General features: G+C 41.5%; 1 protein-coding gene across 1 annotated transcript in view; it reads right to left on the bottom strand.

Moving 5' to 3' along the window:
- Nucleotides 1-2,633: 2,633 nt before the first annotated feature.
- Nucleotides 2,634-22,433, bottom strand: part of NEIL3 (nei like DNA glycosylase 3) — a 60,970-nt gene continuing 41,170 nt past the window's right edge. The window contains exons 9-10 of the mRNA XM_069744266.1: nt 9,384-9,558; nt 2,634-2,873 (exon numbers count right to left, since the gene is read on the bottom strand). Of these exons, the coding sequence (XP_069600367.1) occupies nt 2,715-2,873; nt 9,384-9,558 (334 nt within the window). The 3' untranslated portion in view covers nt 2,634-2,714. The remainder of the gene's footprint in view (nt 2,874-9,383; nt 9,559-22,433) is intronic.

Raw genomic sequence — 22,433 nt, 5'->3', positions numbered from 1 at the left:
TTTATCAGTAGCAAATTAACTTTTTAACTTCACACCCAATCAAAATAGACCCATCAAGTCTTGTAGTGTTCAGAATATTTGACATTAGCAAGTTTATGGATAGGTGCAAAAAGATCTATTATTTACACTGTAAGCTGTTTGAGTACCTGCGGCTGTTAGTCAATCTCCGCATATGTGGTGGCTGTCTAAGATTTGCAAACCATCCAGCTGGGGGGACTCGAACATAGTATTCATGCACGCCCAGGATACTTGGATAACACGTTAACCAAGCACGATCGCCCATCACTAGTGAAGGACAAACCCCTGGATGTTTGCGTTCGACCAACAGTTAAAAAATAAGTTCTGTTCGGAACCAGAACAGTACCCGAACGTCCACTGTTTGCCACGCTGTCATGTGCAAGACAACATGGAAAACACTGCCTCTAATCGACTGTAAAATCATTACTGCTAGTCAGAGAGCCGTGGTTTCCACACTATCAAATGATAGCATGAGCCCGGAGGTAAAAAGTTTACCTACGGTTACTGGTGTCAGCTGCTGGGACTATTACTACCAGCAGCCTCTGCCTGCTGCCGCTTATAACAGTGTGAGCAGGCAGCAGCTGATGGGAGTGATTACTACCAGGTGCCTGCATTAGCCTGCACAGCAACTCATTCCTCAGGGGTTCTCAGCCAGGATGGTTGCATCTTTGCACCGTCGAGGTTGAAAACAGTTTATCCCAGACATGGATTATGGCGTGTGACAAAACAACAGACAGGTGAGGGATATGGTTGGGTTTTTTTTTTGTTTACAGGAGACCATGGCATCAGTGGAATATGCATTATACTCTCCCAACTGCGTTATTTTTAAATGAGTTTTTTAATTTCAAATAAAAGATTTTATTCTGGCTGTGTGTTTATTACAATAAAACTATAGGATTAGTAATGAGTCTTATAGATGCCTCTCCATTACTAAGCCATGGGCTTTTGATGTCACCAAACAATACAAAGGTGACATCAACCCCATAAATATGAACCCCACTTGCTATCGCCAAATGGCAAGTGGGAATAGCTGGGCTTAGTGCCAGAATTGACACATCTAATTATGTACTTTTCTGAGCGGCTGCTATTTTTTTATTTTTAGGCTGGTGGGAATATCAATGGCCCCTTACCAGCCTGAGAATACCAAAAGGTGGTCTGCTTTAGCTTGGCTGGTTGTCAGAAATCGGGAGACCCTGCATTTTTTTTTTTTAACTATATAAAGTAATAAAAGTGGCTTGGCAGCTGAGGATTGCAGCTGTTAGTTGTGCCTGGCTGGTTATCAAAAATACAAGGGAAGCCATGCCATTTGTTTAATACTCCCATCAGCTACCGCCTTTTCTTGCTGTTATTAGCAACAACAGCCATAGGCTGATAGGAGTAATAGTTCCATCAGCCAACGCCAGTGACCAGAGGTAAACTTTTTACCTCTGGTCACAGCTGTGGGCTCACACTGTCATCTGAAGGCGTGAGAACCGCAGCGTTCTGACCTTTGCTATTAATTTTACCGCCGATCAGAGCCGCCAGTATTTCTTATGCTGTGATGCAGATGCCAGCACAAGAAACACCTGGTGTTCGGGGTACGGAACCCGAACAGTAACACAAACTTCCTGGTGAAGTCCATGCCTGAACTTTCTGTTTGAGTTCGCCCCTCTCTATTCTTCACTTATGGTAACATGATGCTTCATTGTTATTTTACTTAACAGACAGTACAGCACCGCTAAAGGTTGTATGTTTCTATATTATTGTGCGATATACTGTACAAGAGAACAATATAGGTGTTAAAACAAGAGGTGACCACTGTAGCAGTCCTGCAGCAAGCTGCAAAATAAAAATGTCTGCTAAAGAAAAAAATATTTTATTCTACATTAACTTGAGAACAAAAAGGCATTAAGTGTTTTCATGAATTGTGTTTAAATGTATATGAGCGTGCCAAGACATTGACACACGCCAGACAGTTAAGGTACCTTCACACATAACGATATTGTTAACGATATCGTTGCATTTTGTGACGTAGCAACGATATCGTTAAGGAAATCGTTCTGTGTGACAGCGACCAACGATCAGGCCCCTGCTGGGAGATCGTTGGTCGCTGAAGAAAGTCCAGAACTTTATTTCGTCGCTGGACTCCCTGCAGACATCGCTGGATCGGCGTGTGTGACACCAATCCAGCGATGTCTTCACTGGTAACCAGGGTAAACATCGGGTAACTAAGCGCAGGGCCGCGCTTAGTAACCCGATGTTTACCCTGGTTACCATCCTAAAAGTAAAAAAACAAACACTACATACTTACCTACCGCTGTCTGTCCCCCGGCGCTGGCTGTGCTCTGCACTCCTCCTGCACTGGCTGTGAGCGTCGGTCAGCCGGAAAGCAGAGCGGTGACGTCACCGCTCTGCTTTCCGGCCGCTGTGCTCACAGCCAGTACAGGAGGAGTGCAGAGAAGCAGAGCGCCGGGGACAGACAGCGTTAGGTAAGTATGTAGTGTTTGTTTTTTTACTTTTAGGATGGTAACCAGGTTAAACATCGGGTTACTAAGCGCGGCTCTGCGCTTAGTTACCCGATGTTTACCCTGGTTACCGGCATCGTTGGTCGCTGGAGAGCGGTCTGTGTGACAGCTCTCCAGCGACCAAACAGTGACGCTGCAGCGATCCGGATCGTTGTCGGTATCGCTGCAGCGTCGCTTAATGTGAAGGGGCCTTTACTCTGTGGGTTTTGCCCATTCAAAGAATTTGCATTGCTTGTCTTTGCCAAAAGGACACACGTAAAAATGTTTGCCATTGTTTGGACCAAGCTTCAAAACTGTCCTCATGATGCATCTCTTCTCATGGTTGCAGAATGGAAAATGCAGATCAGCCCACTGAAACAAAAGCAGAATCATTTAGGATCTTTAAACTCTTTTAACACAAGTCAGCTTAAAATTCAATGTAAACTTGTGTCTGAAATCCAAGACTGTCCGCTCTCATTTCTGACATGGGTTACATCATATTCAACAGATGACTATTGACCCCATTGCCATTTACCGGTATTTACTGTATATTTTCATCTTTAATTAGTAGCATTAGACTTATTGTGCCTATATTTTTTTTCTACCACACAAAAATCAAGAAGAAATGGTTCATTACTTGTTAATATGGTCAGAGAAAACCAATTTACATGCACAGAATAAAGGGTTAAGGCTGCTTCAAACGTCGGTGCAAATCGTTCCGAGCACAGACAACAATGCATGGACCGGCCGCGGCTCTCATCGCCCGAATGTCACAGCCTCATAGACATATATGAAAAGCCATCATGCTCGGGTTGGGAGATCTTAGGCCAGTCCATGTGCTGACATCTTAAGAAGCAATCGTGCCTCCTCCTAGTAATTCTTTCCTGGCGATTGCTAGGAGGAGGAGGCACGATCAGCTGAATAGACAGATGCTTTAAGGCGGGGGACCTGGGTAACAGGCTGACACACGCAGTGCGCATGCCCAGGAATCCTAGCCCCGCACTGTGCATAATGCATAACACACTGCGGGGCTGGGATTCCCAAGGTGGGTGGCCGCACTGCCAGCACAGGCGCAGTCTGCAAGCCTGGCTGGGCCGTCAGACGGCCAGAGCTTACTGCGCCTGCCCCACACAGTTGTACACAGCGCAGGCGCCGTTTTTGAAGCTAAAACAGCGTGGAGGGGGCGGCGCCGAAAGCCCCTGAAGATTGGAGTGACAACAGAATAGCGGTTCAAGCTGGGGAGTGAGGACCCGCCTCCCTGGCGAAAGATAGGTATTTTAGATAAGTTTCAAAGCGCTTTATTTTGGGAATACATGAACAAAAAACAAAGAGCCACCTTGTTAGAATGCAGCATTACTGCTGCACAAGGTGGCTCTTTTAGTTTATAACGGCTGGAGGGGGGTGACAGTGGCCCTTTAAAAACATAAAGATATGAGTAGTATGGTTGTCCTTTTCTTTGCCCCAGTTTTGATACATTCCACCCAGTGACTGGATATTTTATATGTCTCATCTGTGCTGGACAGACTGGAAGTAGTCCAGGAAGCTACTGCAGTCCACAGAATCCTCGCTGGACAGTCAGAGTTAGTCCATATGCGTGCCTGCAATTTCTACACTGGATGGAGTCTTGGTTCAGAGGAGAATAGAAATCCTAAGTATTTAGCAATGACAGGTTTACACGAAAAAAAAAAAATGGTTTCAGGCTATGTTCAGACGTTGCATTTTTGCGGCTTTTATATGAAAATTTTAAGCTGAGTAGTACAGTACCAGCAAAAGCTATGACATTTCAGAAATCTCATGCACACACTTTATTTTCTTGACTGAACTGAAAAACTGCTGCGTTTTTGCAAGTTGCTGCATGTCACTTCTGTCAGCGTTTTTTCACACATAGAACCCAATGAGTAAGTGTAAAAACGCAGCAAAACACACAATCAGGTTTTGGTGCAAAAACTGAAGTTGAATCATGTTTTTTTAGGGGGGGAACACTAAACATTATCGGCATGCACAAGAGACAACAAAAACACCGGAAAAAAAAATGCAGCAAAACTTGCTTTTTGTAAGCAGCTTCTTTATTACTAGGAGAGCAGGTTTTGCTTGAAGAAAAAAACCTCAGCGAAAATACAACGTGGGAACATTGCCTCAACCAGAAAACTTTTTTCACTTTTTTTTTTTTTTTAAAAGCAGCAATTACTTTACACGCTTGTTGCCAGTTTACTATATTAAAGAATTGCAATGTATCAGTAAAAAAGGGTACTAAACAAGGGGCTCCATATGGCATTGATTTTTTTTTGTGCATCCATCAATTTACAATTAGGAAAAAAACAAGTGCGTGCTGCTATTTTTTTCATAAGCAGATTAAGTCTGTAAGTGACTTACCATTGATTTAATTTTTTTGATTTTCAACCACTGAGGACTTTCAATTCTAAATATTTTTTTGATTTTCCTGAAACCCATGACCGCACTGTAGAGTGGGATCTGCCCCTATCACTGGACAGGAAGCCAACAGCATAAAATAAAAACACAATTCACACTTCCTCACTCAATGTGGTTTCCAAGAAGTTAAGGAGGAGTCACCGAAATAATTATGATTTTTGTTAAAATATACATGCGCTTCTCACAAAATTAGAATATCAAAAAGTTAATTTATTTCAGTTCTTCAATACAAAAAGTGAAACTCATATTATATAGTCATTACAAACAGAGTGATCTATTTCAAGTGTTTATTTCCTTTAATGTTGATGATTATGGCTTACAGCCAATGAAAACCCCAAAATCATTATGTCAGTAAATTAGAATAATTTACTGACACTACTAGAATTTGAACACTGGATCTCTTCTTGACAAGGTGGGCGCTTTAACCAACTAAACTACAGTACACCTAAAACGAGAAATGCAAGGTTGCAGGCTAGGCTACAGGCCAAAGAAACGGCAGGCTGCAAGACATGCGAGAATCACAAGACTCCAGGCCAGACATCAAACATAGGTAGGTACTGAAGCATTAAATCTAGATATTAGCATTTCAGAGAACAACGGTACTCACAGCCAATCTTACTAGAGGTGGCTTTAGAACAGACAATGGTGTTCTATGATCAACAGCTGCTCCAGCCGTGTGCCTAATGCTCCTACTGTACATCCAAGGGACATGAAACCATATTGAAGGAGTGAGAAATGCCTTTTTACTGTGCTCTTGGCCTCCTGTCCAGTGATGGGGCAGATCCCTTATTCTCTCTTTCAGGTGCGGTCATGTGTAAGGGGAAAAAAAAATGATCAGCTGTATGGCCCACGTTGAATAACTTTGGTCCTATTGCGGTCAGTGTGCTGTCCATTTTTTACAGACAGAATTCGGACCGAAAATAGTTGCATGAATGAGCCTTTATAGTGTCTTCTCGACACAAAAGGATTGTTTAAACCATCGATGAGCAGTTAAGTGCACCTTCCCACCTACTCGTTAGACATCCATCAAACTTCCTTGATTGACAACTCTGGCTTCACAAGAACCAGAGGAGGTCAGAGATAGACGTTAGTGATGCGCGAAGGTGCTCAGATATCATCAGAGTATCTCTGGCGTGTTCGAGTAATATGTTTGAGTCCCTGTAGCTGTAATCCGCAACACATGCGGGGATTGCGGGTAAAAGTTTCAATATTATTACAAACCTGCCAAGTTGTGCAAAAATATTGCCCCTTAATACATTTACGACAGATTTTTGATGTAAGCACCTTAATGAACAACAACCTATGTGTGTATACCGTATTTTCCAGGAAAGTGGCAATACTTTGTGAATGCAACAGATCTTGGACAGTTCCTGCCTTGCATCATGTATTGTTAAACCCTTATTTAGTATAAAGATGGCCGGACCATACATGACAAGCACGTTCTACATGACTAGCACATTCTACCTATTGTGTTCCCCATAGTTCCTTGTAGATTGGAAAGTTGCAACCAGGGTCCTCACTCCTCTTGTAACTGTTGAAATGTGCTACATTGTATTTTTCCGTTCTGTGTATGTCCCCGCTTAATTGTAAGGCGCTGAGCTATATAAATACAAATGATTATTATTATTAATAGCTCAGAGCAGCATTTGAAATTGTGCAGGTTTCTGTTGAAAACAGGCACCTCCATAGCACATTCTATAGTGATGTGTAATAAAATTATATATTATGGTATACGATTTTTTATATGCATGTACAGATGAACATATCGTTTATATTTATGCAGCCCTTAGTCGTTTGGGCTTAGTAACCATTAAAAAGACAATGGTATGCATTACAGTAGGCTCTTGATATTCTCTATTACAAGGTTGCTACAGCTGGATCTGTGCAATGCGTTCCATGATTTTATTTTACTCAATACTGTACCTTCCTATAAACGCAGAGGCGCATGGGACAGCTACTGCTGCCATACTATGGATCTGTAGAGCACTGATCTTTTAAAAAGCCATGGGCAGAAAACTTAATTCTGCTTTTCCAAGTTGGAGTGAAGTTCCTAAACAAAAAACTAGGATACGAAAAACACATTTACAATTCTGTATTGAATCTCCTTGTGTATGATCAATATTTTCTCTATAAAGTGTTACTAGTCGAGCCTGCACATTAACAAAACTGTGTAGTATGTATTCGTAAAAAAAAATAAAATAAATAAATCTATGCTCCACGACTAAAATGCCATGTTTTTGTCACGTAAAAGAAAAAAAAAAAAAAAAGTCATACCAAGCAAAAACATTTCAGGACTTTTTCCATCTTTGTCACCTGAAATCTGTACAATTCAAATAAAAAGTAAAACTGAAATCTTTTTAGGTGAACCCCCCCCCCTAAAGAACTAAAAAAAAAGTGGTTGCATAAATATGCGCACCCTTAAAAAATACTTTGTTGAAGGGTCCTTTGATTTTATTTTTTGCAGCATTGTCTTTTTGGGTAGGAGGAGTCCATCAGCACTGCACATCTAGAATTGTCAATCTTTGCCCACTCTTTCTTGCAGTAGTGCTCCAAATCGAAGTAGTAACGAGTGAGCATAAGGTGAGAAGGTGCACAGATTTTCCATTAGGTTTAGGTCAGGGCTCTGGCTCAACCATTCCAAAACTTTGATCATCTTCTAATGAGGCCATTCTTTTCTTGATTTGGAGGAATGCTCAGGGTTGTTCTCATGCTAAAAAAAGTGAAACTTTTTCATCTTCAGCTTTTTAGCACAGGCCTGACCAATATTTGGAATTGTTCATAATTCCCTTAATTTTGACCAATGCCACCAGTTCCAGCTGCTCAAAAACAACCTCACAGCATAATGCTGCCTCCACCATCCTTAACTGTGGGTGTGGTGTTCTTTTGGAGATGGGTAGTGTTGTTTTTGCATTAAACAATTTTTTGAATTATTGTTAAAAATGTCAAACTTGGCATCAGACAACTATAGCGCATTTTCCCACATGCTTTTGGCAGACTTGATGAACGTTTTAGCAAAGCAGAGTCAGGCATGGATATTTTTCTTTGCAAGAAACGGGTTCTGTCCACAGGCTACACATATCAAGAATATGGGAGATAGTTGTCACATGCAGTAGAAATTCCTGCAGCTCCTTTAGCATTGCTGTAGGCCTCTTGCCAGCTTCCTGGATTAAATTTTCTTCTTGCTTTTTCATCAATTTTTGAGGCATGTCCAGTCCTAGTTAATGTCAATGTTGTGACAAATTTTGCGCCACTTTGATGAGCATCTTCACAATGTTCCATGGTATATCTAGTGCCTAAGACTTTTTGTGTACCCTTCTAACTGATAACATTCAATAATGAAATTTTTTGTGGTGTTTTATGCTGTATATTGATTATGGCTTTTGCTGTAAAATGCAAGAAAATGTCAGGAAAATCCTACCAGAACAGTTAGGGTATGTGCACACGATGCAGATTTAGTGCAGAACTGCAGCAGATTTTTCTGCAGCAGAAACGCTGCAGAACTGCACTGTGATTTACAGTACAATGTAAATCAATGTGAAAAAAAAAAAGCTGTGCACATGATACAGAAAAATCTGCGCAGAAACACTGCAGATTTCAAAGAAGTGCATGTCACTTCTTTTGTGCAGTTCTGCAGCATTTCTGCACCCCTCCATAATAGAAATCCATTGGTAAAATCTGCACAAAAAACGCGTAAAAAACGCATAAAAACCGCACAAAAAACGCACCTGCGGATTCTGCCAGGAGATGCAGATTTAGTGCAGATTTTATGCAGAAAATTCTGCACCAAATCTGCATCGTGTGCACACAGCCTTAAGCTTTCTATGCAGATAATCAAAATCACTAACACATGGCATTGGTGTACTGAGAACTATTTAACATGAATGTTAGGGCTCAGTCACACGACTATTTTCGGTCTGAATGTGGTCTGTGAAAAAAAGACAGCTTTTGAACCAAGCTTATTTTATCAGCAAGTTCAGATAATTTTTTTTATGACTGAATCTGCGTGTGTTAGTTGAAGTTCTTTGTGCCAAATTCTACAAAAAAAACACAAGTAGTTTATGAATTTTGCACAAAGTACAATAGGCTTTTCTGTTGTCATTTTACCTTTTTATGACTTTTAGTAAAAAAAAAAAAAAAAATTTGGCTTAAAGGTCATCAAATCCGCACAAAGGAAGGATGGGGACTGGAGTACATTTGCACAAAGACGTCTTTTTTTGTTGTTTTTTTAAAGTCACAATTGATGGCGCAGCCATAATATCTGATAACCCCCCCCCCCAAACTACACCCACAATGACAAACATAAAAGAAATTAGCTAACACATAAAATAGACTTAAATTCAAAGAATAAAGAGCAACTGAAAAACAATGAAAGCACAGATGCAATAATGAATTTGCCCTAATACATGAGGGACTGCAGGGCACAGCTGAATGTGAAGACTCACAATTACTCACTTGAAAATAGTCACATTGTCTTTCCTTTGGTAAAGCACAACTATAAAACTGTCTTCCTTTGTTCTCGCCATCTTTTCTCACAACACGAAGAGCAGAGGGACGGTTGTGTTTACTGCAGTGGGGGCCATTTGCATGTAGCGGAGAGGAGCCCCCCGTCATGTTAACAGGTGGTGAACTACAAGAAAGTCATAGCAGTACAATGAAGAAATCGGATATACACACGAAAATATGAAGCTTTAAAGTTAGCAGATAAAGGAAATCGGCCAAAAGGTTTTCACCATCTAATCAGAGGCCAGCATAATGCTGAGACACAACGATTCCAATTATGTGTCACCTACTGTTTTATCAACAGATTGTCCCTGAAGAAATACTTGACTATTTAGCCCTTCATTCATGAGCTGGGTATAACCCCAACCCCACCCAGCGGCTTTCTGTGTACAATGTGCATAGCCAGAAAGCAGCCAATCAGTGGGGTAGGCGAGGGTATAAAGAGCTGGTAGATTTGCAGCAGATAAACAGAGATTTTACAACAAGCAACCATGAAAACGATACATCGCTGGAATCAGGATTTCTGCCCCTACATCATGCTGCTCTCAGATGGAATAGCAAAAACCCAGTGACAGATTCCCTTTAATGCATTCCTGTGGATGAGGATTATTTCAAAGATCTATAATTTAACACCTTAAACCTGCAACCATTTGATGAATTGTTCTACATAATGCAATACCACAGTTTTGCAGTATACAGTAAAAATCACGGTCTGTGGCTGGGCTTTAAGGGGTCCAGTACCTGAACAACCACATTTTAAATGAAGTAATCTCACTTTAAGGGCTCATCTCCACTTGTGAGGAAAACGGACGAGTGCAATCCGATAAAAAAAAAAATCGGATTGCACTCGGACCAATGTTAATCAATATGTGACACTCCATTTGCGATTTTTTTCCCAGCCGAAATCGGACTGAGAAATCTGTGTCGGCTGAGAAAAAAAAAATCGCAGCATGCTGCGTATTGCTGAGATTCTCGGACGAGACTCGCCAATGCAAGTCAATGGGTGCGAGAAAAAAAACGCACAGCACTCGCACCATGCGAGTGCTGTCCGATTTTTACGCACCCGTGTCCTTAGAAAAGCCGGCAATTCAGCGCAGAGTACAGTTAAATCACACTGACAGGTTAGATGAGAGTAGATATATACACATACAGGTTAGATGAGAGTAGATATATACACATAGAATAGGTATATATACATATATATATGTCAGGGAGACACACATATATATATAATGCAGCGTGAGAGCTTTAAAGCTGGTAATTCAATTACCGGCTTTTGCTTTCTCCTTCCTAAACCCGACATGATATGAGACCTGGTTTACATACAGTAAACCATCTCATATCACCATTTTTTTTGCATATTCCACACTACTGTCAGTAGTGTGTATATGCAAAATTTGGCCGTTCCAGCTATTATATTTAAGGGTTAAATGGCGGAAAAAATTGGCTCCCGCGCAATTTTCTCCGCCAGAGTAGTAAAGCCAGTGACTGAGGGCAGATATTAATAGCCTGGAGAGGGTCCACGGTTATTGGCCCCCCCTGGCTAAATACCTGCCCCCAGCCACCCCAGAACAGGCACATCTGGAAGATGCGCCTATTCTGGCACTTGGCCACTCTCTTCCCATTCCCGTGTAGCGGTGGGATATGGGGTAATGAAGGATTTACATCGTTGGACTTTACAGATCTGCGGAAGGTAAGTATATTGTTGGTTTATTATGTTTTTTCTTTTACAGAACGAGGGTCTTCAGTGATTGGATTGGGCGTTAAATAAAATATTACAACAACCTTTGATTTTATTTCATTAAAATAATTTTTAATAATGTGTGTGTGTTTTTTTTAACCCTTTCATTCAATTGGATTAATAATGGATAGGTGTCATAATTGACGCCTCTCCATTATTAATTAGGCTTAATGTCACCTTACAATAGCAAGATGGCATTAACCCTTCATTACCCCATATCCCACCGCTACACGGGATTGGGAAGAGAGTGGCCAAGTGCCAGAATAGGCGCATCTTCCAGATGTGCCTGTTCTGGGGTGGCTGGGGGCAGGTGTTTTTAGCCAGGGGGGGGCCAATAACCATGGACCCTCTCCAGGCTATTAATATCTGCCCTCAGTCACTGGCTTTACTACTCTGGCGGAGAAAATTGCGCGGGAGCCCACGCCAATTTTTTCCGCCATTTAACCCTTAAATATAATAGCTAGAACGCCCAAATTTTGCATATACACACTACTGACATTAGTAGTGTGGAATATGCAAAAAAAAAATGGTGATATGAGATGGTTTACTGTATGTAAACCAGGTCTCATATCATGTCAGGTTTAGGAAGGAGAAAGCAAAAGCCGGTAATTGAATTACCAGCTTTTAAGCTGTCTCGCGCTGCAATATATATATATATATATATATATATATATATAGTCTCCCTGACATATATATATGTATATATACCTATTCTATGTGTATATATCTACTCTAATCTAACCTGTCAGTGTGATTTTACTGTACTCTGCGCTGAATTACCGGCTTTTCAAAGGAGACCCGTGCGTAAAAATCGGACAGCAATACGGATGTCATACGGATGTTGCGATAAAAAAATCGCATGACACTCGCAGACGTTACATCAGTTTTTTCGGTCCGTAAATCGGACCATTTTTTTCTCACACAAGTGGAGATGAGCCCTAACAAAAATAAAAACACACACCTCCCGAACAGGTTCTTATGATGTTGACGCTAGGTTTCGCATGAAATTGCCTGTTGTGTCATCACCTCTGCTGATTATGAAAGGTTCACGCTTTCGGCCGGACAAATGGAGTAGCCCAATACCAAATCACTCACTATTTTGTCCTGTGAGACCTGCAACCAATGTCACGGGATGTCTCAGCATTGTGAGAGTGGCAACGGTGCGAAAGGTCAGCATGTTTTTTTGCTTTTCTTTTCCCACAATATAAGAATTTACCCCTTTAACGATCGCCGGTACCCATTAAAATGGCGGTCATTAAGGCGGCCTTATTTTGGATCGAAGTTTTAAAACTGTTAGGAAGTGAATAGTGCACCCCGTGTCTGAAATTCCTGCAAGCAACAGCTGTGCGTGACAACCAACACCTTGCGGTATCGGCACCAATTAACCCATTAAATACTGCTGTCAATCACTACAGTGGTATCCAAGTGGTAAAAAGACACCATTTGACAAGATCAACCACCTGTGATTATCGTTGCCAAAGTACCCTGAGGTCACGTGATGACCGCAAGGTATGGTGGCCTGTAAGATCCTGATTTATAAGCAGAGTCTTAGGCTATGTGCACACATAGGAAAAGTGGTGCCGAATTTTCTGCACAAAATCTGCATCTCCTGGCAGAATCCGCAGCTGCAGATTTGCCGCGGATTTTCTGCGGTTTTTATGCGGAATTGCTGCAGATTTTCTGTGGTTTTTGCCACTGCGGATTTTCATCATGAAGGGGTTGAGAAACGCTGCAGATCCGCACAAAAGTGACATGCACTTTGAAATCCGCAGCAATTCCGCACTGATTTTTCCGCACCATCTGCACAGCTTTTTTAATCCCATTGATTTACATTGTACTGTACATCACAGTGTGGATCTGCAGCATTTCTGCGCGGAAAAATCAGCTGCGGATCCGCAGCAAATCCGCATTGTGTGCACATAGCCTTACAGACTGTCATCAAGTCACTAACCGGTCTCAGGCACTGTAATACATGAGAACTATTATTGCACTGCTGTCTATTTATTCATTCTACCTCCTAAAAAGCAGAATAAGGCTTGGGTCATATTTATCCTGTGCTCTCCGCTGAGCGCTTACATTGGGTTTCTCTATGTAAATCCCAAAAACCGCAATTCAGACAAAACTGCCGACGGAAGCACTCACTTATGAGGCATTAGACATTTGGACTCCGTCTGGTATCTGTCCCGGTGGTGTTATGTGATTTTAGGCATCTTTTTAGTGCACAAATATGGACGGCCCACGTTCTGTGCATGCCTAATAAGATTTATACCAATGGACCAGTAGCAAAAAGGTGTAAAACGTGTCTCCATCCACCTCATTATAGTGAGTAGTTCCGTTGGGGGTTTCGTATGAATATCATTTTTGTGGGATTTACGCCATGGAAACCCTGATGTAAGTGCTCGGTTTTATTTTCTCTCCAGAAAGAGCACCATTCTTGATTATGGGATGTGTCTGACATTGCAGATGAGCCATTGACTTGAATGGATGAAAAGCTGCAATAACAGACCCAGCCCATGGAAAAGAGTGGCGCCGTTTTGGAGAAAAAAAAAAACAAAAAAACGACATTTTCATAATTTAGGACCAAAGGAATAGGAAGATTTTTTGCAAACATGTCATCAAGTATAACATAATCCCTTCCAATCATCTCAATGTGGTTGTTTTTACAGGAGGTGCATTGATTTCTGTAAGCCCAATTCAGATAAATTGGCGATTCTCACAGATGTCTCCATAAAATCTTCAGAGTGTGAACATTTTCTTGAGCTCCTATGGGCATAATTAAGAAACAAACCGTGCTTTTCATAAAGGGATATCCTAATGAACTGAGGGTAAAGTATGTACGGCTGCTAGAAATATGACAAAGGCTGCCCAGCGTGTCACGCACAGGAATAACTCATCTATTTTTCATTAACGCTGGTCACAAATGCACACAATGGTTTAAACATGTCGCTGCGGCTCGTACTAGTGCCATGAATAAATGATACCTATACAGGGAGTGTTTGCACTGACAGAATAATATTTGAATCGTTTTCTGAGGTTTTGTCACAGGAAAAACAAAATGACATTTCTAGAAAGCAATTACAGAGTCACATTATTCCGATGCCACCGAAGGAGATTCGTGCCGAGAAACTGAGTTAACAAGGATCGGAATAGGGGAAAGAACGAACGCGACGGTTTTTATTTCTTTAAGTTAACAAAACATGAAGGAAAAAAATAAATCATTAGATGAAAAGAAAAAGGGTAAAAAATGTACTTTTAAAGGGAATTAAATTAAAAAGGGATGCTATTAACTTCCAGATATAGGGTTAATCCGTAGGTTGCAAAGCTTCCTGGGCCGCCACACTGAAAGCTCGACTATACTTATACTGAGGGAGGCGCCGTCCATCTAGTCGGCACGTGAACACATGTATGCAAATCACATACTTGTGGTCTCTCGCCCGCCGCCGGAGAATCCTCACAGTGCGCACGATATGAGGATTAACAAGTCTTTAATCTTTTCATTGTCACAATTTATATCCATTTTCCAGGAGAACAGATTTCACTTTTAGAACTTCTATTATTCTCAGTTTTTATGGTATTAAAAATGTCAGAATTCATATTGGCGCAAATGCCTTAATTCAGCCTGAAAAATCAGACCAGAATAATGCCATGTCAATAAATTAGAGCACCAGGCTTCCCTACGGCGAGCCACGGTCGAGGCAGAAAAACACCGGAATGCTTGGACACCATGATAAATTGTAAAATGGAGCATTAGGGTACGTTCACACAAGCAATTTTTTTTTTCGTTCTGTATACACAACAGACTGCACACTGACCCAGTGGTAGCCAATGTGCGAGTGCCCATAGACGATTTTCCACAACATGCGCTAGTCTGGTTTGCATTAAGGACCAGTCTAGTGCATGAACACAGCAGACAGCTCCTGCCCAAATCGATAAGTCTGCAGTCACTATGTGTGGATTCGCTGGTTTCTGAGCCAGGAGTGGAGTGCATGTGTCATGCATATTCCCGGCCAGAGCCCGTCTAGTGGACGTGGCCTCGCTCCATACACTCGTAGAGAGCAAAGCCGCACCCCGACTAGTGATGGGGCCGTCCACTGGCCGGGAGTATGTATAACTCATACACACCCTCCAGTTCAGCTCAGAAAATGGTGACTCCCTGCAGGGCACAGAGCGAGCACTGGGGGGATTCATTAGTCTGTAGACACACCGAGTGGCTGCACATTTATCGATTTGGACCGGACAACCCTTAGAAAGTTGCTTGAAGTCAATATTAAGACTTATTCACATGTAGCGTTTTGATGCTTTCTTTTTTTCAATCTTTGGTTTTTGTGTGGGGGGAAAAAACACTACCAACAGTATGATCAAGATTTCTAATATCTCAGTCACACTGCTTTTTTTTTTCTTTAACAAAAATAAAGGGTGTTTTCACGTTACTTGTAGCTAAAACCTCTTGAAAAGCGACATGCCCTCCCCCCTAGTCCAGTGAAATCTGCGATCGTAAATCCAAATGGACTTTGCAGGCCATGCAGATAACATCCACATTTGGCATTAATACAGGGGGATTCATGTCTCCAGAAGCACAAGCTTGCATTATTTCCATCAAAGCATCTGCAGGGTTAAGAAATAAATATTATTTGAAAATGCTAACACTTTTGTGGGCTTTCCAATATAAAAAGGTCCTCAATATCACATCAAAACTAAACGGGGCCATAAGTGTTTTTTAACCTCTTCGCCCCAGAGCCTCTTTTTACCTTCCTGATTAGGCCAAATTTTTCAATTCTGATCAGTATCAATTTATGTGGTAATAACTCTGGAACGCTTGACATGATTCTGAGATTATTATTATATTTTTTTATACAATGTAATTTAGGTTGATGTGATTTGCATTTATTTATGAAAGAATTTGAAGTTTTATGAAAATTTAGAAGAATTGGCAATTTTCAAACTTTTAATTTTTGTGCCTTTAAAGCAGATAGTCATACCACTTTGTCACGGGTCTACTTTACATCAGTATAATTTTTTAAAACATAATTTTTTTATTGTTATGAAGTTAAAAGGGATAAAAGGTTATTAGAAATGTTTATCAGCACATTTGAAGTGAGGGGCCTCTGTGACAGAAAACACCAAGAAGTTACAACAATTTAAAAGCTTCTCCCTACAAACTGCTTAAATCCATATTCAAGAAGTTTATTAACCCTGTTGCTGCTTCAAATGAATTAACCCCATCACAACTTTTGACGTATAGATAAGTCATGGCGATCGTGTGGGGCACAGGAGCAGGGCAGTGCCATCGTCGCTGGGAGCTTGGCTTAACTTAAATTTGAGACTCAGCTGTCACTGAGGAGCAGTGCCCGCAGTAAGACCGATGTAAGTAACATAGTAACATAGTTAGTAAGGCCGAAAAAAGACATTTGTCCATCCAGTTCAGCCTATATTCCATCATAATAAATCCCCAGATCTACGTCCTTCTACAGAACCTAATTGTATGATACAATATTGTTCTGCTCCAGGAAGACATCCAGGCCTCTCTTGAACCCCTCGACTGAGTTCGCCATCACCACCTCCTCAGGCAAGCAATTCCAGATTCTCACTGCCCTAACAGTAAAGAATCCTCTTCTATGTTGGTGGAAAAACCTTCTCTCCTCCAGACGCAAAGAATGCCCCCTTGTGCCCGTCACCTTCCTTGGTATAAACAGATCCTCAGCGAGATATTTGTATTGTCCCCTTATATACTTATACATGGTTATTAGATCGCCCCTCAGTCGTCTTTTTTCTAGACTAAATAATCCTAATTTCGCTAATCTATCTGGGTATTGTAGTTCTCCCATCCCCTTTATTAATTTTGTTGCCCTCCTTTGTACTCTCTCTAGTTCCATTATATCCTTCCTGAGCACCGGTGCCCAAAACTGGACACAGTACTCCATGTGCGGTCTAACTAGGGATTTGTACAGAGGCAGTATAATGCTCTCATCATGTGTATCCAGACCTCTTTTAATGCACCCCATGATCCTGTTTGCCTTGGCAGCTGCTGCCTGGCACTGGCTGCTCCAGGTAAGTTTATCATTAACTAGGATCCCCAAGTCCTTCTCCCTGTCAGATTTACCCAGTGGTTTCCCATTCAGTGTGTAATGGTGACATTGATTCCTTCTTCCCATGTGTATAACCTTACATTTATCATTGTTAAACCTCATCTGCCACCTTTCAGCCCAAGTTTCCAACTTATCCAGATCCATCTGTAGCAGAATACTATCTTCTCTTGTATTAACTGCTTTACATAGTTTTGTATCATCTGCAAATATCGATATTTTACTGTGTAAACCTTCTACCAGATCATTAATGAATATGTTGAAGAGAACAGGTCCCAATACTGACCCCTGCGGTACCCCACTGGTCACAGCGACCCAGTTAGAGACTATACCATTTATAACCACCCTCTGCTTTCTATCACTAAGCCAGTTACTAACCCATTTACACACAATTTCCCCCAGACCAAGCATTCTCATTTTGTTGTACCAACCTCTTGTGCGGCACGGTATCAAACGCTTTGGAAAAATCGAGATATACCACGTCCAATGACTCACCGTGGTCCAGCCTATAGCTTACCTCTTCATAAAACTGATTAGATTGGTTTGACAGGAGCGATTTCTCATAAACCCATGCTGATATGGAGTTAAACAGTTATTCTCATTGAGATAATCCAGAATAACATCCCTCAGAAACCCTTCAAATATTTTACCAACAATAGAGGTTAGACTTACTGGCCTATAATTTCCAGGTTCACTTTTAGAGCCCTTTTTGAATATTGGCACCACATTTGCTATGCGCCAATCCTGCGGAACAGACCCTGTCGCTATAGAGTCCCTAAAAATAAGAAATAATGGTTTATCTATTACATTACTTAGTTCTCTTAGTACTCGTGGGTGTATGCCATCCGGACCCGGAGATTTATCTATTTTAATCTTATTTAGCCGGTTTCGCACCTCTTCTTGGGTTAGATTGGTGACCCTTAATATAGGGTTTTCATTGTTTCTTGGGATTTCACCTAGCATTTCATTTTCCACCGTGAATACCGTGGAGAAGAAGGTGTTTAATATGTTAGCTTTTTCCTCGTCATCTACAACCATTCTTTCCTCACTATTTTTTAAGGGGCCTACATTTTCAGTTTTTATTCTTTTACTATTGATATAGTTGAACAGTTTGGGATTAGTTTTACTCTCCTTAGCAATGTGCTTCTCTGTTTCCTTTTTGGCAGCTTTAATTAGTTTTTTAGATAAAGTATTTTTCTCCCTATAGTTTTTTAGAGCTTCAATGGTGCCATCCTGCTTTAGTAGTGCAAATGCTTTCTTTTTACTGTTAATTGCCTGTCTTACTTCTTTGTTTAGCCACATTGGGTTTTTCCCATTTCTAGTCCTTTTATTCCCACAAGGTATAAACCGCTTACACTGCCTATTTAGGATGTTCTTAAACATTTCCCATTTATTATCTGTATTATTAGTTCTGAGGATATTGTCCCAGTCTACCAGATTAAGGGCATCTCTAAGCTGGTCAAACTTTGCCTTCCTAAAGTTCAGTGTTTTTGTGACTCCCTGACAAGTCCCCCTAGTGAAAGACAGGTGAAACTGTACAATATTGTGGTCGCTATTTCCTAGATGCCCAACCACCTGCAGATTTGTTATTCTGTCAGGTCTATTAGATAGTATTAGGTCTAAAAGTGCTGCTCCTCTGGTTGGATTCTGCACCAATTGTGAAAGATAATTTTTCTTAGTTATTAGCAGAAACCTGTTGCCTTTATGGGTTTCACAGGTTTCTGTTTCCCAGTTAATATCCGGGTAGTTAAAGTCCCCCATAACCAGGACCTCATTATGGGTTGCAGCTTCATCTATCTGCTTTAGAAGTAGACTTTCCATGGTTTCTGTTATATTTGGGGGTTTGTAACAGACCCCAATGAGAATTTTGTTACCATTTTTCCCTCCATGAATTTCGACCCATATGGACTCGACATCCTCATTTCCTTCGAGTTTCCTCATTTCCTTCAAGTACTCAACATAAAGCACAGGATAAACATTTTCCAAATTATTATGTAAATTGTTCCCAACAAAACCTTCATCTCAAGCCATAAAAAAAGAAAGTAGCCACTCAGGTCTATCACCTGTTAATGGAAATATAGGGGGCTTCCACATTACAGGTTGCACAAAGACTCCTTCCATTCTGAGCGTTCCACTGTGCATCAAAAGTAGTTTTCGACCACATATGGGGTGTTGGAATACTCAGGAGAAATTGTGTGGTTCATTTTCTCCTATTATCCCTTTTGAAAATTGAAAACTTGGGGCTAAAGCAACATTCTGTGAATCACTTGAAGTTTAAAAATGCTCACCTAGTTGAATTCCTCTAGAGGTCTAGTTTCCAAAATGGGGTCACATGTGGAGGTGTCTGTTGTTGTGACATAGCATTTGCAATCAATTCCAGCCAAAATTACACTCCAGGATTCAGTTGGCGCGCCTTCGCTTCTGAGCCCTGCCTCGTACCCAAACAGCAGTTGCCTACCACGTATAGAGTTATCGGTGTACTCAATAGAAATTGCACAACATTTAAGGGTCCATTTTCTCCTGTTACCATTGCGAAAAGTAAAATTCTGGGGCTAAAGCAACATTTTTGTGGGAATGTGATTTTTTTTTAGCACGGCGCAACCTTATAAAATTTCGTGAAGCACCTTTAGGTTCAAAGTACTGACCACACCTCTAGATAAAGTTCCTTGAGGGAAGAGCAGCCGATCGAGGGTGCATACTGCTGTGCAAGATGTGAGCACGTTGTGCATTTGGAAACCCAGATTCTGACTCTAAATGTGCAGCTGGCAACACTGAGATCCATAGACATTATGGAGAGGAGTCTTCTGCTCACGGAGCAGACGCTCAATGGGACAGATGAGGGGGGGGATGGTGGGATGGAGCTGCAGGACAATGAAGTAGCAAGCTGGGTGACAGTTAGGAAGCGGGGTAGAGGGAAGAGTGCTAGGGAGGCTAGTCCTGACCTGGCACACCCCAATAAGTTTGCTAAGTTGGCAGATGAGGGGGGTGCCAGTACAGGGGTAGCACTGCTGCAGCCAGGCATGTCTTCTGAAAGCCGGAGGAGTGACTGCTCCAGTAAGGAGGGAAATAGGAGAGCAGGGCAGGCCAGACAGGTGCTGGTAGTGGGCGACTCAATTATTAGGGGAACAGATAGGGCAATCTGTCACAAAAACAGGGATCGTCAAACGGTGTGCTGCCTACCTGGCGCTCGAGTCCGACACATCGCTGATTGGGTGGACAGATTATTGGGAGGGGCTGGTGAGGACCAAGCGGTCATGGTGCACATTGGCACTACTGACAAAGTTAGAGGTAGGTGGAAGGTCCTTAAAGATGATTTCAGGGAATTAGGCTGCAAGCTGAAAGCAAGGACCTCCAACGTGGTATTTTCCGAAATACTGCCGGTACCACGTGCCACGCCAGAGGCAACGGGAGATTAGGGAGGTTAATAAGTGGCTCAAGAATTGGTGTAGGAAAGAGGGGTTTGGGTTCCTGCAGAACTGGGCTGACTTCTCAGTTGGCTACAGGCTCTACGCTAGGGACGGGCTGCACCTTAATGGGGAAGGTGCAGCTGTGCTGGGGGAGAAAATGGCTAGAAGGTTGGAGGATTGTTTAAACTAGGAATTGGGGGGGAGGGTATTCATTTTATAGGAGGGGAAGATAGTGCAGACAGAGACCTGGGCACAAATAAGGAAGTTGGGGGTGGCGGTGGCATGGGGGGTGGGGTCAGAACAGTAAATAATTTAAGAAATAGAAGTACAGAGAGGAACATAAAGTGCATGTATACTAATGCCAGAAGCCTCGCCAACAAAATGGACGAATTAGAACTAATGTTGTTGGAGCATAATTATGACATGGTGGGGATATCTGAAACGTGGCTGGATGAGAGCCATGACTGGGCTGTTAACTTGCAGGGCTATAGCCTGTTCAGAAATGACCGTACAGATAAGCGAGGGGGAGGGGTGTGTCTATATGTAAAATTGTCCTTAAAACCCATCCTGCGCGATAATATAGGTGAATTTAATGAAAATGTAGAATCCCTGTGGGTGGAGATAAGGGGAGGGGGAAAAAATAATAAATTACTGATAGGGGTTTGTTATAAATCTCCAAAAATAATGGAAGCAATGGAGAATATCCTCGTAAAGCAAATAGATGAAGCTGCGACTCAAGGAGAAGTCATTATTATGGGGGACTTCAACTACCCTGAAATAGATTGGGGAACAGAAACCTGCAGTTCCAGCAAAGGTAATCGGTTTTTGACAACTATGAGAGACAATTACCTTTCACAACTGGTTCAGGACCCAACAAGAAGGGGGGCACTGCTAGACCTAATATTAACCAACAGGCCAGACCGCATAGCAAATATAAGGGTTGGGGGTCACTTGGGAAATAGCGATCACAAAATAATAAGTTTTCATGTATCCTTTAAAAAGATGTGTAATAGAGGGGTTACAAGGACACTAAACTTCAGGAGGGCAAATTTCCAACGGATGAGAGAGGATCTTGGTGCAATTAACTGGGACGATATCCTGAGACACAAAAATACACAAAGAAAATGGGAGACGTTTATTAGCATCCTGGATAGGACCTGTGCACAGTATATACCGTATGGGAATAAACATACTAGAAATAGGAGGAAACCAATATGGCTAAATAGAGCTGTAAGGGGCGCAATAAGTGACAAAAAGAAAGCATTTAGAGAATTAAAGGAAGTAGGTAGTGAGGAGGCATTAAATAAATACAGAAAATTAAATAAATTCTGTAAAAAGCAAATCAAGGCAGCAAAGATTGAGACAGAAAGACTCATTGCCAGAGAGTAAAAATAATCCTAAAATATTCTTTAACTACATAAATAGTAAGAAACTAAAAAATGATAGTGTTGGCCCCCTTAAAAATAGTCTGGGTGAGATGGTGGATGAGGATGAGGAAAAAGCCAATATGCTAAATAACTTTTTTTCATCAGTATTTACACAAGAAAATCCGATGGCAGACAAAATGACTAGTGATAAAAATTCCCAATTAAATGTCACCTGCTTAACCCAGCAGGAAGTGCGGCGACGTCTAAAAATCACTAAAATTGACAAATCTCCGGGCCCGGATGGGATACACCCTCGAGTACTGCAGGAATTAAGTACAGTCATTGATAGACCATTATTTTTAATCTTTAAAGACTCCATAATAACAGGGTCTGTACCACAGGAC

This window comes from Ranitomeya imitator, chromosome 1 (assembly GCF_032444005.1).
Source record: "Ranitomeya imitator isolate aRanImi1 chromosome 1, aRanImi1.pri, whole genome shotgun sequence".
Classification (NCBI taxonomy): Eukaryota; Metazoa; Chordata; class Amphibia; order Anura; family Dendrobatidae; genus Ranitomeya; species Ranitomeya imitator.
This window is presented reverse-complemented; position numbering and strand designations above follow the sequence as displayed.